The sequence below is a fragment of the Salmo salar genome, chromosome 04 (assembly GCF_965601325.2).
Source record: "Salmo salar chromosome 04, fSalSal1, whole genome shotgun sequence".
NCBI lineage: Eukaryota > Metazoa > Chordata > Actinopteri > Salmoniformes > Salmonidae > Salmo > Salmo salar.
In genome coordinates, this window is record NC_138294.1 from 38033684 (window position 1) to 38052909 (window position 19226).

The following is a 19226-nucleotide window of genomic DNA, read 5'->3' on the forward strand; positions in this document are numbered from 1 at the left end:
CTATCTGATGTGTGGAGACATTTCACTGCAGCTAATGTAGATGGAAAAGCTGTGTACATTTGCAAATACTGTGCCAAATCATATGTGAAGAATGCAACAAAGATGCAGAATCATCTGGGCAAGTGCATAAAGTTCCCTTTGTGCTCACAACAAGCAACCTCTGACAAAAGTCCATCTACTTCTATTTAAGGTGAAAATTATGAATCAGACACCTCATCGATAGCAACAGCTCATGGTCCTCCTGGAATCAGAAGTTTTTTTCACTCAATGGAGGAACATAGTCAGATAAATGCTGATGAAAGTCTTGCTCGAGCTGTGTATGCAACTGGTTCACCTCTGATGCTCACAGGCAATGTGTATTGGAAGAGATTTCTGAATGTTCTTCGCCCAGCATACACCCCTCCAACTAGATATGCTTTATCTACTAATTTACTGGATGCAGAGTTCAAGTGAAGGTCAAGCAAATCATAGAGAAAGCACACTGTATTGCAATCATCTCTGATGGGTGGTCGAATGTTTGTCGCCAAGGAATAATTAACTACATAATCTCCACCCCGCAACCAGTATTCTACAAGAGCACAGACACAAGGGACAACAGACACACCGGCCACTACATTGCAGATGAGCTGAAGGCAGTCATCAATGACCTTGGACCACAGAAGGTATTGGCATTGGTGACAGACAATGCTGCAAACATGAAGGCTGCTTGGTCTAAAGTGGAGGAGTCCTACCCTCACATCACACCCATTGGCTGTGCTGCTCATGCATTTAATCTGCTCCTCAAGGATATCATGGCACTGAAAACAATGGATACACTCTACAAGAGAGCAAGGAAATGGTTAGGTATGTAAAGGGTCATCAAGTTATAGCAGCAATCTACCTCACCAAGCAAAGTGAGAAGAATAAGAGCACCACATTGAAGCTGCCCAGCAACACCTGTTGGGGTGGTGTTGTCATCATGTTTGACAGTCTCCTGGAGGGGAAAGAGTCTCTCCAAGAAATGGCCATATCACAGTCTGCCGACATGGACAGCCCCATCAAGAGGATCCCCGTGGATGATGTATTTTGGGAGAGAGTGGTAAGCAGCCTGAAACTCCTGAAACCTATAGCAGTAGCCATTGCACAGATTTGAGGGAGACAATGCCATCCTGTCTGATGTTCAGACTCTGCTTGCAGATGTAAGAGAAGAAATCCACACTGGCCTGCCTACTTCACTGTTGCTCCAAGCAGAGGAAACTGCGGTTCTGAAATGCATCAAAAAGCGTGAAGACTTCTACCTGAAGCCCATACACGACACAGCGTACATGTTGGACACCAAGTACGCTGGCAAGAGCATCCTGTCTGGTGCAGAGATCAACAAGGCCTATGGTGTCATCACTACTGTGTCTCGCCACCTTGGCCTGGATGAGGGCAAGGTTCTTGGCAGTCTGGCAAAGTATACTTCCAAGCAAGGGCTTTGGGATGGAGATGCAATATGGCAGTCGTGCCAACATATCTCATCAGCCACCTGGTGGAAGGGACTTTGTGGATCTGAGGCTCTTTCCCCTGTTGCCTCCATCATCCTCCAAATCCCACCAACATCAGCCACCTCAGAGCGCAACTGGTCCTTGTTTGGGAACACACACACCAAAGCACGCAACAGGCTGACCAATACAAGGGTTAGAAATATTGGTGGCCATCCGGACAAATTTTAGGCTTTTTGAGCCTGACAACGAGCCATCCTCAACAAGGTTGGAAAGTGATAGTGAAGATGAGGCCTCAGAGTCTGATGTTCAAGAGGTGGACATTGAGGAGGTCCAGGGAGAAGACATGGAAGTCTGAGAGGAAGACAAACAAAGTTTTAGTTTCTAGACTATCATTTTACAGATGTATGTCAAAAACATTTTTGGGAGATACGAAGGATCATTGAGGATCATTCAATATTCCCTTTCTTTTGTTGTTCAGTGAAATCATCCCATGTGAAGTTAACTCATTTAATTAAAATTCAATTAGTAACTAGATAGTTCTTTTTTATATTGGAAGGATTTAATCATTTGCAATTATGTCTACTTATGGTAAGGTAAAAGGTTTATGTTTGTCTCCATATGATATGGTAAATATATCCAATGCAAAAAACATCTACATTTAAATGGTATTAATATTAATTTGCATATATTTCTGTTAATTCCCATATATTCCCATATATTCCTTGTTGATTCCCACCTCTGAATATTCCCAAAATGTGCATCCCTAGTGATATCCGCAATTGTCTAATAGAGTTCAGCTACCTCACATCTCCTTTCTTAAAGCAAGCCGTTTTCCATAAGTAGTACAGGCTGAGCGGATTTTACATTTCAGCAGGTCCCAATATTTCCCATATTCTGCATTAGATGTAGCTAAATTCCAGTAAACAGAAATTATATTCTTAATCACATTTTTTTAAATCATCATGCAATAACAATGAGTTATTTAATTTCCAATAACCACCAGAGTATTTCTTATCATTACTGCACATTCTTAGTCAGCCATATGACTTTATAATCCATCAGGACTGCAGACAGTTTTGTTTTTTACCTCTACAGTGTTAACCTGCAGTCTTGAGTTCATCACCCACAAGTCAATTCTTGATTGTAGTGAACAATCTCTATTACTCCATGTGTATGGTTTCTCTCCAGGTTTTTAACTCTCCATATGTCAATTAAGTCCAGGCTTTGGCAGAAATTCACCAATTTGTTCACACCAATGTTAGGCCTATGGGGCAATCTATCAGTCTCTTTATAATAAACTATATTAAAATTCCCACCAACTATAATCTGACTGGATGGATATTTTCTCAGAAGACTTAATAATTTCCTGAATTTCCTCTAGAAGTAAGTCATTTGGAGGACTAGAACAGTATCCATATACATTACACAACACAAATAATCTCTCCATGTGGTTGATGACCGCTACTGGCCAATGTCCATTGGTGTCCATTTGAGTAAAGAAAAATGTCCATTTAAAATTGCAACCCCAGTTGAATGATTTAGTCCCGTGGGCCAAAAAAATGTCACTGCCCCACTGAGTTTTCCAACAATTATATCTTTGCATGAATGTGTTTCTTGAACGAATAAAACATCTGTGTTGCAGTCCTTACAAAAGAAAATCTAAAAATTGCTTCTCTCTTCAACAGGTTTCATATCCCCCTGGCATTGATTGACATAAACTTCAAGTCCATATATACAGAATAGAAAGAAACATCCTATGCAAATTCAACTCCACCCTCTATAAAAATTTGCTTCATATATGTATTAACAAAGTCTGAACTTGTAAACCAAAACACCACAATTCAAAACTAGAACGCTCAGTTTGCTGTGGGGAAGGGGCTACCTTGTAAACCTACCGGCGGAACAAATCACCCCGGTAGTATTTATTTTCCATCTGCGAAGAAGGCTCTGATTCCCATGTAGTATGCACCCTTTCTTTGATTTTGTGCCTGTTGGATGAGAGGCCACAACTTTGCCTTTCTTGCTGCTGTAGCCAGGTCCTCACTGAATCTAAATTCTTTATCTTTCAGAAAGGTGCCCTTCCTTTGCTTTCTTTCTTTTGCTTTCTCCCAAACTGCATCTCTCGCTGTGCGAAAAGCAAACTGGTTGATGATCGATGGCGTCTTGCTTCATCCCAATACGATGAGCGACATCCACAGCCATATATCCATCGGAGAAGTCCGGTGCCACCTACTATGCGCTTCACATTCTCACCGTGGTCCCCGGGTAAAGCCGTAGCCCCGTCCTTCTCCGGTATCGCTCTGCCTTAGATAAGTGCTCTTGCATGTCAGCGATGGTCTTCTCCTGTGCAGTGCATTTATCAGAAGAAGCAGTGTTTGCAAGTTTAAGCTTTTAGATACTATTTTATGCGTGATTCAGAGAGGTCTAGAGGTCAACGATTTTTCGTGTATAATTTTCTCCAGACCATTGGCTCTTTCGTTTATCTTTGCAGAGACAGCATCGATTGTTGACCTGGAGAATTTAAAAAATATATATAAAAAAAATGTGGTGTTGTACTATTGACTGGATTTTCTGAATCAACCGAATGTGCAGATTCCTCAATTTCTCCTCATGAGAAATCAGGTGGCGGTTTTTCTCCGGTGTATGAGTGGTGAGGTAGCAACTGCTAGCTGATCAAATTAGCGGTGTACTCAGCGTTGTTCTCTACTGTGTTTACTATAAACCAAGTTGTTACATTTAAGTACGTTTTTATTTTTGTAATAAACAACTTTATATCGAAGGAGTGCCTTTGATTTGACAGCCTGCCCATGCGCAGTTCGGAGCTAGACTACCTTCTAGACCTGATTATGTGTTTCTACGCATGAGAATAGCCAACGTCGCTGCGATATGACCACGCCGACAAGTGTGATCGGGATTTCTATGGAGAAGCAGTTTCAGCCAATCTTCATATCTTACTGTGAAAGTGTCTATGTATCAAAGGGAATTAACAACTAACTCAAGATAGACCACAGCCTGTCGTTTCCAATGGGAACAAATTAGCCATAGTGAGCAGAACAAGCAAGGAAGGGGGTTAGAGCCACGCACGAGTTAACGAGATCCTATTGGTGCGTTCTAGCAGATATTTGCATATTTCCGTTAGGGAGCGCCTACGCTGAAGTACGTGTGCAATAACTCAATTCCCCGTTGCACTCCGTTAAAACAAAACATATATTTTTTTTACTTTGGCAAAGGATAAAATCTACAAAACTTAGTCCACTCTATTCGGAACAGGTTGTAGTTTTGGGAACGGAAAACTGTATTGAGACCAAAAGTTTAATTGGTGAAAAGTATTGCATAATGTCGGACAAAATCCATCTCTTCTCCCACTGCCGTTCACTGGGCTTCCTCTCATCACCATATTTGGGGGTGAGTGGAAGCGGCAAACCGGATGCTTCACACTTATACATCCGGTGAAATATCTGTCTCATTATTCTAGCTGTGGGACTGCCTTTATGGCAACTGTCCCGTACACCGTCAGTGGAGTCAAACGATTGCATCCGGTCTTTAGGAGGAATGGAAAGAGAGCATGTGATGTTACTTTTGGACGTTAACATCCATTAACAAGGGCAAACTCATCTTAACTCCTCCTCCACGTTTACTCGATTGGTTGAACAGTGCAAAAGAGAACCTCACCGATAGTTTTTTTCTCTCGTCAGGACCAGAAAGAAATAAACACCGTTCAGGCGTTTATTTTAAGAATGCTGAATTACTCTACTTAGGTTGTGTTTTACGACAGTAGAGACGGCTGAACTTCAGACTGGTGACAAGACAACACCATAGTTACATTGTGTAATTTAAACGAATTTATCTTGTTTGAGCGGCTTGTGTTGAGAAGTTGACAGTTTCCTCTATTTGCAGTTGCACAGTACAACGGACCTTTCTTTTTCAGAGACTGATTCTCGGCAGTTAAGGTGAGTGATATTCACATTCGATTCCGTGAAGTTTTGTGTATACACAACTACTACCAATTGCGCTTCCTGGGTTTTCAAAATTCACTGGAGGTAGCAATATTGTTGATTAACCAGGGGTGTATTAATTAGGCCGATTCTGTTGCAAAACGTTTCTTAAAGGGAAGCAAACTGAACGAAACGGGGAGGGTCCTACCTGAATTTGTCACTCGTTTTAGTTGCAAAATTGTCTCCCATTTTAATTAAAAAACGGAATGTAGCTGTTTGAACGAATGACTACACCCCTGTTCGCCGGAGGTGCTGTTTTTTTATTTTTTCAGTGTGGACCGCTGGCCTAGCTAGCTTACATAGCCCTAGCTGATGTTTGGAAATTAGCTTGTCAAAAAATGTTAAATACAATTTAAATGTACTCTGTCGATTGAATGTAGGCTTGGAATGTATCATCTAATGGAAAGTATATTTAAACATAATTTCCCAACATTGGTTTGTTGTAATTCATCAGCAAGGTCAGTTCAGTTTCTCTTAGCCTGAAGACCCACCATTGAATTGCAAATAATTATATGTCGGGCAGAAATTAGCTTTAAGATCAGGGAAGATTCCTCTCATGACCTCTACAAACCAGAATGTTGAATAAAATGATGCATCACTGGTTGTCCATGTGGTTGGTCCTTTTGGAGGCAGGAATGTGAGACAAATATCCCCATCAGACATTCAGTATGCTAGTTTGTGTAAATATATATTGTTTGTGTTTCCAGTTTTTAATTTCAATACTAATGCAATTCACACGTGACAAACACTTGCACAATATGGCAGTGCCTAACAGACCAGCAAACCCCTTCCAGCTGAGGGCTTTGGTGGACTAAATTCGACTATTGTTTACATATTGTGCATCACAAGCAATAACCTCAACAGATTGAAAATACAAGGGACAGAACCTACCAGCACCACAAAAAGTAGGGTAAACGCCTTCCCGTGGATACCCTTTCTCCACCTCCTACTGCTCTGATCAGTCCCTACACCCAAAGAAGGGCACTGCGTTCATCCACCTCTGGCCTGCTCGCCTCCCTACCTCTGCGGAAGCACAGTTCCCGCTCAGCCCAGTCAAAACTGTTCGCTGCTCTGGCACCCCAATGGTGGAACAAGCTCCCTCACGACGCCAGGACAGCGGAGTCAATCACCACCTTCCGGAGACACCTGAAACCCCACCTCTTTAAGGAATACCTGGGATAGGATAAAGTAATCCTTCTAACCCCCACCCTCCCCCCCCAAAAAGATATAGATGTACTATTGTAAAGTGGTTGTTCCACTGGATATCATAAGGTGAATGCACCAATTTGTAAGTCGCTCTGGATAAGAGCGTCTGCTAAATGACGTAAATGCCAAAAGGACCAACAAAATATACAACCAGTACATGGGGCAGCAGGTGGCCTAGCGGTTTTAAGAGCGTTGGGCCAGTAATCAAAAGGTTGCTGGTTTGAATCGCGAGCCGGCAAATGGAAAAATCTGCCGTTCTGCCCTTGAGGAAGTCAGTTAACCCCCAACAACAATCTCTCTGATTCAGAGGGGTTGGGTGAAATGTGGAAGACAAATTTCGGTTGAAAACATTCCAATAAAATGTTACTGCTCACATGTGCAGAATACTACTGGTGTAGACTTGACAGTGAAACGCTTACTTAGTTGTGCAACTGACTAGGTATCCCAATTCCTTAAAGTAAATGCAATTGCATCTTTTTTTTTGTGACTTCTTTCAGACTGATATTCATGGTGTAACCATTGTAACAGTCTGATGTTTAGGCAAAGTTCTTCTGCTTACCTCATGTCAAAATAAAAGTTCCCCACAAGTTCTTGCTTTTTGCATGTGCAGGACTTTTATTTTTGACATGAGGTAAGCAGAGAGGAAGTGGGTCTAAACAGACCCAGATTTGCTAAGTCTGTTTTACGTTCTATTCAGTTTTTTTTTTTTTTTCTCACCCCACCCCCCCTGCATAAGGACCAACCCTACGGACAATCGGCAGAGTAAGTTGAAATGTAATTTTGTCTGACGATTGTTTCTTTTGCAAGCTAATTCCTATCAACGCTAGTGTGTAAATACTTGTTTCTAAAAGCAGCTAACTTCACCCTACCCCTCATTTTAATTTTATTTATTTATTTTTATTTCACCTTTTACACCGGAAGTTTGCGGTGGGTATGCTAGTTCTGAACGTCACATGCTAATGTAAAAAGCAGTTTTTTGATATAAATATGAACTTGATTGAACAAAACATGCATGTATTGTATAACATAATGTCCTAGGTGTGTCATCTGATGAAGATCATCAAAGGTTAGTGCTGCATTTAGCTGTCTTCTGGGTTTTTGTGACATTATATGCTAGCTTGAAAAATGGGTGTCTGATTATTTCTGGCTGGGTACTCTGCTGACATAATCTAATGTTTTGCTTACACTGTAAAGCCTTTTTGAAATCGGACAGTGTGGTTAGATAAAGGAGAGTCTTGTCTTTAAAATGCTGTGAAATAGTCATATGTTTGAAAAATTGAAGTTTTCGGATTTTAGAGGAATTTGTATTTCGCGCCACGCCCATCATTGGATATTGGCGCAGGTGTTCCGCTAGCGGAACGTCTAGATGTAAGAGGTTAACTTCTATGGGCTACGTGGGACGCTAGCATCCCACCCGCGGTACACACTATCAACAGCCAGTGAAATATCAGGGCGGCAAATTCAAAACAACAAAATCTCATAATTCAATTTTCTCAAACATACAACTGTTTTACACCATTTTAAAGATACACTTGTCCTTAATCCAACCACATTGTCCGATTTCAAAAAGGCTTTACGGCGAAAGCATAAAGTTAGATTATGTTAGGACAGAGCGTCAACAAGAAAAACCACACAGCCATTTTCCAAGCAGGAGAGGTGTCACAAAAACCAGAAATACAGCTAAAATTAAGCACTAACCTTTGACGATCTTCATCAGATGACACTCCTAGGACTCAATGTTACGCAATACATGTATGTTTTGTTCGATAAAGTTCATATTTATATCCAAAAACCCCATTTTACATTGGCGCGTGATGTTCAGAAAATATTTTGCCTCAAACTCCTGGTGAATGAGCACAACAATATACAAAAATACTCATCATAAACGTTGATAAAATATTAATCTGTTATTCAAAGAATTATAGATAAACATCTCCTTAATGCAACTGCTGTGACAGATTTAAAAAAAACTTCACGGGGAAAGCACACTTTGCAATAATCTGAGTACAGCGCTCAGAAAACCAAACCAGCAATGCAGATACCCGCCATTTTGGAGTCATCTAAAATCATAAATAGCATTATAAATATTCACGTACCTTTGATCTTCATCAGCATGCACTCTCACGGAATCCCAGGTCCACAATAAATGTTGTTTAGTTCGATAAACTCCATTTATGTCCAAATACCTCCTTGTTGTTTGCGCGTTCAGTAAGCTACTCCAAATGTAGGAAGCGCGCCAAAAATCTCACGACAAAGTAAAAAAGTTATATTTACGTTCGTAGAAACAGCGTCCCACGTAGCCCATAGAATTTAAAGGCATAGTCAACTTAGTGTATGTAAACTTCGAACCCACTGCAATAGTGATACAGTGAATTATAAGTGAAGTAATCTGTCTGTAAACAATTGTTGGAAAAATGACTTGTCATGCACAAAGATGTCCTAACCGACTTGCCAAAACTATAGTTTGTTATCAAGAAATTTGTGGAGTGGTTGAAAAACTTATCCTTCCAGCGTGTCTTCATTGGTTCTTCTTCAGATAGCGTTACAGTTAATCTTCCCAACGGCACATATGTAACTCTTGCCTGTCACATTTGATGGCCCTTGATAATGTTCCGATTTCAATATCCAAAGAAATTGTTCTGTTTTTTCCAAATATCCGAGTCTCTAAACTGAGCCGCCGCCACCATTCTGTCTGGCCCATTTCTCCCACCAGTACAACAGGAGCATGAGAGACGTTTGAATGAGATCTCTCTCCATGCTCACTCAATGCGCGGTCTCAGGACTCATGGTGCACTCCTGCCGCCCGTCCCCAGGTTGATGGCTCGGACTCAGGTCACAAATAGGAGTGTTAAGTCACTGTCATAATTGAAAGCCTTTGTCGCTCTTTCTTCAGCCGGTTAGGGAGGGTTTTTAGGTTCACACACTCTTCGTGGTCAAATTCTGTTCCATGCATTAAGACACCATCTGATGTCACATTTGCCATAACTTGAGAGCGAACAGAGCAAAACAATCAGTTTAAGACACTTCTGGACCATCCATTCACCGTATGATAAATGATTACATTCTCAATTTTCTTAATACCAGTATCTCTAAGACAAATGTCAGAGTATAACAACATACTGTTATTGTTGAAACCATTTTCAAAATGTATTCATACTCCCTTATTTTACTGGTGACCTCTCCAAAGAGTTACCAGATCAGGGAGTTAGTACCCTAACCCAAGGGTGAATCCCAACAATCCAGCAGACCCAATCTGGTGAAGTTTTGTATCGAAACAAAAATGAAATCAGCAATACACGTATCCCAATCCATTTGGAGTAACTGTCAACCCTTATTAACATATTTTTCCTTCTAAATGCAGACTGAACAAAATACATTTGTGTATTTACCAAAGGGCCAGGGAATTTCCCCTTTGAACACATGATTCACATCATGATAAAAAAAAAGGCTGCATGTTAACCTCTTGGCGTTCCCCTAGGATAGGGGGCGCTAAAGTGATTTTTTTGAAAGAAATTCGTGCCCATTTTAAACGGCCTCCTACTCAAACTCAGAAGCTAGGATATGCATATAATTAATACTTGTGGATAGAAAACACCCTAAAGTTTCTAAAACTGTTTGAATGGTGTCTGTGAGTATAACAGAACTCATATGGCAGTCAAAACCCCGAGACAGATGGAAACAGGAAGTGGAATTCTGAATTGCGAACTCAACTTCATCACGTTGCCTATTAATCACACCGTGCGCTATGGTTCATTGAGCACTTCCTATTGCTTCCACTAGATGTCCCCAGTCTTCACAAATTGGTTTGAGCCTTCTACTGTTAAAACTGAATGAATGAGACGCTGTGGAACGTAGTCACACGGAGAGGGCCATCACCATTATGACGCCGGCATCCCCCTCGAATCTTATTGGCTCTCTTGTTGAAAAACACCCTGAAGATTTATGTTATACAACGTTTGACATGTTTGAACGAACCTAAATGGGGGGGAAAAAAATGCATTTTCTCGAAATGGCTGTCCCGTGGCCGACGGAAGTTTTGGAGCAGCCTTCAGACGCGCAAACAAGAACAAGCTCTTGGAACATAAAGGAGTGTTTTTTTCGAACGAAAATACATTTGTTGTGGACCTGGGATTCCTGGAAGTGCTTTCTGATGAAGACAACCAAAGGTAAGGGATTATTGACAATAGTATACAAGACTAGATGTGATATGCGATTGTTCCAAGATGGCTAGCCTATTGCTATTGCTAGCCTATTGTTCTGAGTATCGCATCCCCTTTTATCGCAAAGTGTGATTACCCAGTAAAGTTATTTTTAAATCTGGCATTACAGGTGCTTTCAAGAGATATTCATCTATAAATCTTAGAATGACAATATTACATTTTAAAAATGTTTTCGAATAGTAATTTAGTAAATTGTAGCTCTGTTTCATCGGATGCATTTGAGGGAAAATAGTTAGTCAACGTTACGCACCGATGTAAAATGCTGTTTTTATATATAAATATGAACTTTATCGAACAAAAGAATGCATGTATTGTGTAACATGATGTCCTAGGTGTGTCATCTGATGAAGATTGTCAAAGGTTAGTGCTGCATTTAGCTGTTTTTTGGTTATTTGTGATGCATGTGGTTGGTCGGAAAATGGCTATGTGGCTACTTTTACGATATACTCCTCTAACATAATCTAATGTTTTGCTTTTGCTGTAAAGCCTTTTTGAAATCGGACAACGTGGTTTGATTCAGGAGAGGTGTATCTATAAAACGATATAATTTGAAAAAATTATTACATTTTGTTATGCTAATGGCGATATGATTTTTCGCTGGATGTCGAGGCCGCACAGGGGTTAAATCAAAAATAAACTAATTAGAATAATCAATCAACTTAGATTGATAACTCTGAGGAGATAATGGTATCCCATAAGGTAACAGTAAAATAGACTACAGACTCTCTCCTTCATATTATAATGAAATCCCACCTGTCTCGATCATTTCTATTGAGGTTGATCAGGCCTCAAAGTCAGGACACAAGTCATTGAACACCATTAAGTATTTCCTTTCACTTTTCTTTCCCTGTCCTTCAGAAACCATTTAAAAACATTGAAACCACTGTTATTGACTCACTGTGGACATATTAACCCTTTGTATGTCTGCGACGTGAGCGGTGTTACACTGCCTTTCAAAAGTTTGGGGTCACTTTCGAAATGTCCTTGTTTTTGAAAGAAAAGCACTTTTTCCATTAAAATAACATCAAATTGATCAGAAATGCAGTGTAGACATTGTTAATGTTGTAAATGACTATTGGAGCTGGAAATGGCAGATAAAAAATAAAAAAAACGTATAGAATATCTTCATAGGTGTGCCCATTATCAGTAACCATCACTCCTGTGTTCCAATGGCACGTTGTGTTAGCTAATCTAAGTTTATCATTTTAAAAGGTTAATTGATCATTAGAAAACCATTTTGCAATTGTTAGCACAGCAGAAAACTGTTGTGCTGATTTTAAAGAAGCAATAAAACTGGCCTTCTTTAGACTAGTTGAGTATCTGGAGCATCAGCATTTGTGGGTTCGATTACAGGCTGAAAATGTCCAGAAACAAAGAAATTTCTTCTGAAACTCATCAGTCTATTCTTGTTTTGAGAAATTAAGGTTATTCCATGCAAGAAATTGCCAAGAAACTGAAGCTCTCGTTACAATGCAGTGTACTACACCCTTGACAGAACAGAGCAAACTTACTCTATCCAGAATGGAAAGAGTGCGAGGCCCCGGTGCACAACTCAGCAAGAGGACAAGTACATTAGTGTGTAGTTTGAAAAACAGATGCCAGTCCTCAACTGGCAACTTCATTAAATAGTACACACAAAAGACCAGTCTCAACATCAACAGTGAAGAGGCAACCCTGGGATGCTGGCCTTCTAGGTAGAGTTCTTCTGTCCAGTGTCTGTTCTTTTGCCCATCTACTTCTATTTTTTTTTTTTTTTTTAATCGGCCAGTCTGAGATATGGCTTTTTCTTTGCAACTCTGCCTAGAAGGCCAGCATCCCGGAGTCGCCTCTTCACTGTTGATGTTGAGACTGGTGTTTTCTGACACATTGCTGCAGCTGGCTTCCGGATTAAGCGGGAGCGTATAAAGAAGCGCGGCTAGGCGGCTTAATTCGGAGGACTCATGACTCGACCTTCGCCTCTCCCGAGCCCTTTGGGGAGTTGCAGCGATGAGAACAGATTAATCACGAAATTTGGGAGTAAAAAGGTGTATTTAAAATAAAATAAAAAAGTGTTAGGTTCTAATTTGTCAGAGTAAAAAGCTCACGGACACTAGAAAAGCTTAACCAAGTTTAATTCTTCCCAAAGGGTTGACACGGCTGTATTCAGACAAAGACATGTTCTCATGTCTGTCTGTCTCCACTTTAGACACCCCTCCTTCTCTCCAATCCTTACATCTTATGGTTCAACAGGAAGAGGGTAATGGGATGTAAACCCTTATTACTCCCTTCAGGGATCTGACCTCAACCCCTCCTTTGCCAAATCCACAGATGTCCATCCGCTTCCCCTATAGCAATCCTGTGATCTCCTCCCGTCCACCTAACACATTCCAAAGCCTTCTGTCTTTCTACGGAGACCCATTACCTCCTGACATAAAACTCAGTCTCTTTCACTCCTTATACACAATGCGTCTGATCTATCATTCTCTAATATCTCAATGTTCAAAGTTTACCCTGAATCCTGCACTAGGAAGAAACCTGGAGAGGAACCACACTCTTGAGGGGTGGCCAGTCCTCTTCAGGCTGTGTCGGGGGGAGATTATACAAGTACTTCGAGATGATCAAACATTGATAGATAAGGAGCAACAGGGTCAAATAATAATCAGTGGTTGTAGAGGGTGCAACAGTTCAGCACCTCAGGAGTAAATGTCAATTGGCTTTTCATAGCTGAGCATTGAGGTAGAGTGGGAGAAAGAGCATACTTAAGTTCACACAGGACACCAGATAGGACAGACTGACCCTAGCCCCCCGGCACATAGACTATTGCAGAATAGATACTGGAAGCTGAAACGGGGGGGGGTCGGGAACACCGTGGCCCCGTCCGACGTTACCCCCGGACAGGGCCATCCAGGCAGGATATAACCACACCCACTTTGCCAAAGCACTGCCCCCACACCTCTAGAGGGATATCAACAGAGAAGGATGGGAGAAACTCCCCAAATACAGGTGTGTCAAGCTTGTAACGTCATATTCAACAAGAATCAGGGCTGTAACCGCTGCCAACGGTACTTCAACAAAGTACTAAGTAAAGGGTCTGAATACTTATGTAAATGTGATATTTGTATTTTTTTATTCATTTGCCAAAATGTCTAAACCTGTTTTTTTGTTTTGTCATTATGGGGTGTTGTGGGAAGATTGACTAGGGGGGAAAATGTATTGAATCCATTTTAGAATAAGGCTGTAACGGAAAGGGGTCTGAATACTTTCCAGATGCACTGTAATTTAAGAAATGTGGAATTAATTATATTTCATAGAAATCTTAACACTGGGCAGTTACTTTGAAGTGCTTGGCTAATACAGAGACCGAATGTACTGTACAAAGCATTTGTACCTAGGCCTTTCAGAAGGGAATGAACAAAAATGTATAAATTAGGCTACAAAGTCTGTGTAAATGTTTTGGGTGCAAAACTTGGCGTTAACACTATGTAAACTCTTTGTAGCCTTAAACTAGCTAGCAGAGTAAATATAACTGATTGTTGCAGCATGTGAGGATTGGCATTCGGCAGGCTTTTGATTCAGTTTAGTAGTGACTCATAGATCTTAAACAAATTGCTTTGCATTGTAGTGTGGCTGAGCAAGCTGTCACTGTAGGAAAACATGGAACAGTAGCAGTTAGTGGCTTTACCTGAGTGTGACAATGAGAGATGGAGGAAAGAAAGAAACTGAGTGAGGTGAGAAGAAAGGGAGAGCATTGAGTTGATGACATTTACGAGAAGGCAGCGTTACCGTGTAGTTAGTGGCTCTCCAAATGCAGGATGTGGAATATGAATGTTGCAGAAATCCAACCGGACACTCTTCTGTGTCTTTTGGGCAGCTAGTTCAGTCATTCGTTGGGGAGTTCAATGACAGGACACATGCAGGAAGCTACAATTGTTCTGAAATTGTTCCAAAATGTAATGCGTAATAATTATGTAATAACATTGGGTTTTGTATGTTGTCACCAGAAGAAATATTATAAATTAAAAACAAAAATAAGCCTTTCCTCAGGGTATTGTTGACGTGTGTGTTTTGCAGGTCCAGTATGGTGGATCAAGGATATGTACAGGGCTGGCACCCAGCTGGAAAGGACCCCTCTTAGAGCCACCTGGGGGGGTCCTAGACCGCCAGCGACGACCGGTCTCTACGTTCCTCACTACGTTATTTTCTACCCAAAGGCCTCAGTCACTCTCCCTTACCCCTCTCTCAACCCTCTAGGTCTCAACCCACAGATTTTATACCAAATCATACCCCAAGCTCCTACTCTTTACTCCAGTCCACAGCCCATAAACCTCCAGTCTAACTGACCATGAGGGGACAGAAGGTGAGCATGTTATTGGGCTGTGCTCTCCTCTGCTCCGCCTCTCTCCTCTACCTGGGCCTGAGTGGCATCGACTGCCCTCCCCCTGACCACGCCCACCGCCATACCTGGGCAGATGCCCACCTGGGCTCCACCAATCAGAGCCAAGCATCTCCCATTTACTATGGTGAGGACACACCCCTCATTTTCATTGGTGGGTTCCCTCGGAGCGGCACCACGCTGATGCGGGCCATGCTGGATGCCCACAATGCAGTGCGTTGCGGGGAGGAGACACGGGTGATCCCGCGTCTCCTTGCCATGCGTGCCACCTGGAGTCGCTCGGCCAGAGAGCGGGTCAGACTGGACGAGGCCGGGGTCACTGACCAGGTGTTGGACTCAGCAGTGCGGGCGTTCTTACTGGAGGTTAGCCATGGTGTTTGTCTTCTCACTTTACATCAGGTAATCCTGAAACATATGAAGGGTTGCCTAGGCTGGAATGCTGCAGTGTAATTCAATTGTAACTGCACCATTTTCTATAGCTTTGCAGCTGGATTCATTGCTTGATTGATTTTCTTCCACCAGGTAATAATTGGTCATGGGGAGCCAGCAGCCAGGCTCTGTAACAAGGATCCATTTGCTCTGAAGTCTCTGTCCTACCTGGCCCGTATTTTCCCCCAGGCCAAGTTTGTTCTCATGCTACGGGATGGAAGGGCTACCGTCCACTCCATGATCTCACGCAAGGTAGCAACTGCTGTGGGGTGGGGGAGGGGGGTTCCCTCTGCATGCTGTGGTCTGATCTTCCATTCTTCCTTGCTCTCCAGACACTTCACTCTCTTCCCTATATTTTTCTCTCTTTAACACAGACTCCTTCTCCCTCCCTTCTCTCTTCTTGCAGGTGACCATCTCTGGTTTTGACCTGACTAGTTACAAGGACTGTCTAACTAAGTGGAGCCGTGCGGTGGAGGGCATGTACTCCCAGTGCCAGAGGGCGCCTGAGGGCAGCTGTCTGCCTGTGCGCTACGAGCAGCTGGTACTGCACCCAGAGGAAGAGATGAGGAAGCTGCTGAGCTTCCTGGGGTTGCCATGGGACCCGGCCGTGCTACACCACGAAGACCTCATTGGCAAGGCCGGTGGAGTGTCGCTGTCCAAGTGAGCGAAAGAGAGAGCGAGTTTGTCTTTATGTACATGCATGACAAGCACCCTCCTAAGAATCATTATTTCCTTTCCCTTTTAACCTGTCTGGGAACGTGGGACGCTTGCGTCCCACCCTAGTCAACAGCCAGTGGAATCGCGTCGCGCGAAATACAAATACCTCAAATGCTATAACTTCAATTTCTCAAACATGACTATTTTACACCATTTTATAGATGCACCTCTCCTGAATCGAACCACATTGTCCGATTTCAAAAAGGCTTTACAGCAAAAGCAAAACATTAGATTATGTCAGGAGAGTACCCTGCCAAAAAAAATCACACTGCCATTTTCAAAGCAACTAGCATGCATCACAAATACCCAAAACACAGCTAAATGCAGCACTAACCTTTGATGATCTTCATCAGATGACACTCCTAGAACATCATGTTACACAATACATGCATTTTTTGTTCGATAAAGTTCATATTTATATATAAAAACAGCATTTTACATCGGCGCGTGACGTTCAGAAAATATTTTCCCTGAAATGCTTCCGGTGAATCAGTGCTACAATTTACAAAATTACTATTCGAAAACATTGTTAAAATGTAATATTGTCATTCAAAGAATTATAGATGAACATCTCATGAATGCAACCGCATTGCCAGATTTAAAAATAACTTTACTGGGAAATCACACTTTGCAATAAATGACGTGGTATGCTCAGAAAAATAGGCTAGGCGATACATGTTAGCGCCATCTTGGAACCATCTAAAATCAAATTTACTATTGTAAATATTCCCTTACCTATATAATAAAGGTATAATAAAGAGATGCCTGAACAATAGGTAGTTATCCTCCATTTCCGTGTGATAGAATAAGTGGACACTGACAATGCTCATTGTTCACCAGGTCAGCCATATCTATTACTACTATGAAGCGTACAGGGATCAGTCACAGTCAGGCTGGTTTTTCCAGCTGTGCGGTGCTGTACAGACCTGGGTTAAAATACTATTTGACATGTTCAAATACTTTTAGTGTCTTGTTTTCCTGGCGTGCCAGATGGACAGGGTTTTCTTTTTGACTATTCTGCTCAAACAATCCCAGATAAAGTATTTTAAATGAGTTCAAATAGCATTTGAAGCCAGGTCTGGAGCTGTATGAGGGTTTAATGGAAGGTTTAGAAGAGAGATGATGAGACATAATGTGAAGCCAGCTGTGGTAGTCAGTGAGCTGCTTTATATAATACTTCTGTCTTATGCAATCATTACATCTTGTCACAACCATATACACCTCTCAAAGCTAGGACAGAAATGGATGCGTGCGCACACACGCATTGGAATTAGTCTAGACCCTTGTAGGTTGGAGAAGTCAGGTGGAGAATCAAGTCTCACACAGACACTAATTTTATATCTGTCTGATCTCCCCCTGTAGAGTGGAGCGGTCCACAGACCAGGTCGTGAACCCTGTAAACACAGACGCCCTGTCTAAGTGGGTGGGTCACATCCCCTCTGATGTGCTGCGTGAGATGGATGACATCGCCCCCATGCTCGCCCGCCTCGGCTACGACCCTCTGGCAAACCCCCCAGACTACGCCCGGCCAGACCCCATCATACCCCCCAACAACTACACACTGGTGAGACCTGACTCCCCATATCAGAATTTACATCCTTTCATATTTCTATTCTTATGAACAGTATCATTGTAAAGGAGAAAGGGAGACGCATACAGATGGAAAGTCTGATAGGAAGGGCAACATGCATATCCTCGTGATGCTGGAAATGCAGAACCCCAATGCTCAGTGATCATAAATAAGTAATATACTCCTGCACCACATGAGACTGGTGAGGGAAGGACTGCTCATAATGGCTGGAATGGAGTAAGTGGAATGGTATCAAACACATGGAAACCATGTCTTTGTTTGATGCCAATCCATTAATTCCGTTCCAGCCATTACGATGAGCCCGTCCTCCCCTATTAAGGAGCCACCTGTGTCATGCACATATTTTCATATCTGCATGTGCTCATCCTTAAAAACTGATGATGATTTTCCTCTCCTCAGCTTCAGAGAACAGAAACCCCACATCCCAGTTAGGTGGAAAAGGAGGATGAGGTAAACACAAGGCACTTTGGACATTATAGAACCCTCTCCAGTTCCACATTCCGTGCTCCTTTCCCATTGGCTCTCAGCCCACCATCAACCCCACTAAAGAGGATTCTAAACTGCATCTGTGTTTTTGCATAGGCCACTGATTGTTAGCCTATGTTGTGTTATTTGAGTGGAATGAGGGCATCAAATATGGATCAGCTTATTGCTCCACAATTCTGTGGGATAGTGGATGCCACTGTGTGGGAACTCCGGTGCCTCTTCCCTTGACTCATTCTCAGGAAAGTCCCCTGTCTGAAACTCTGCCTCCTCTCCCTCCACAGAGCCCTCCATGTACCAATAGTGTGGCAGTGTAATGTGAATTTGTACCACAATTGTTGAACCTGGTACCATTTCTATATGTTTCTTATTAACTTCCTGTCACTCATCCAAAATCTGTGAACATGTTTTCGGAAAGATCTGCGAGAGTATATATGTGTGTGTGTAAGTAGGCATACATTTATATTTTTTAAGATGTCATGTTTATTTTCTTAATAAATTATTTTGTTGGAGCATTCATTCAGTATTAGAGTTTGTAGCTTGTTTAGTGAAAATAAATAAGGCAAATCACTATATAGCAAGTATTTGTAAGCATTTTTTTCAGGTTTCTTTGCTAAGGACTTACAGTACCCACCAAAATCAGCCTAAGGTTAATCTTTAAGTGTTTTATGGTGATTCTTTTTTTTCCCGTACTGCCGGTAAAGCACTGTATGTTGTAAATGTGTATCATTTTTTTTTTTTTTTTTT

General features: G+C 41.8%; 1 protein-coding gene across 2 annotated transcripts; it reads left to right on the top strand.

Annotated features, from left to right (window-relative positions):
* Positions 1-5028: 5028 nt before the first annotated feature.
* Positions 5029-18998, top strand: tpst1l (tyrosylprotein sulfotransferase 1, like). Of its 2 annotated transcripts, XM_014195766.3 has the most exons (7): positions 5279-5416; positions 7404-7429; positions 14938-15622; positions 15782-15940; positions 16095-16348; positions 17768-17969; positions 18396-18998. In XM_014195766.3, the coding sequence occupies exons 3-7, from the start codon at positions 15209-15211 to the stop codon at positions 18426-18428; spliced, it is 1062 nt and encodes a 353-aa protein (XP_014051241.1). In that variant the 5' UTR covers positions 5279-5416; positions 7404-7429; positions 14938-15208; the 3' UTR covers positions 18429-18998. The 2 variants fall into 2 exon arrangements, with proteins under 2 accessions (XP_014051239.1, XP_014051241.1); XM_014195764.3 differs by lacking the exon at positions 7404-7429 and having other exon boundaries at positions 5029-5416.
* The last annotated feature ends 228 nt before the right edge of the window (positions 18999-19226 follow it).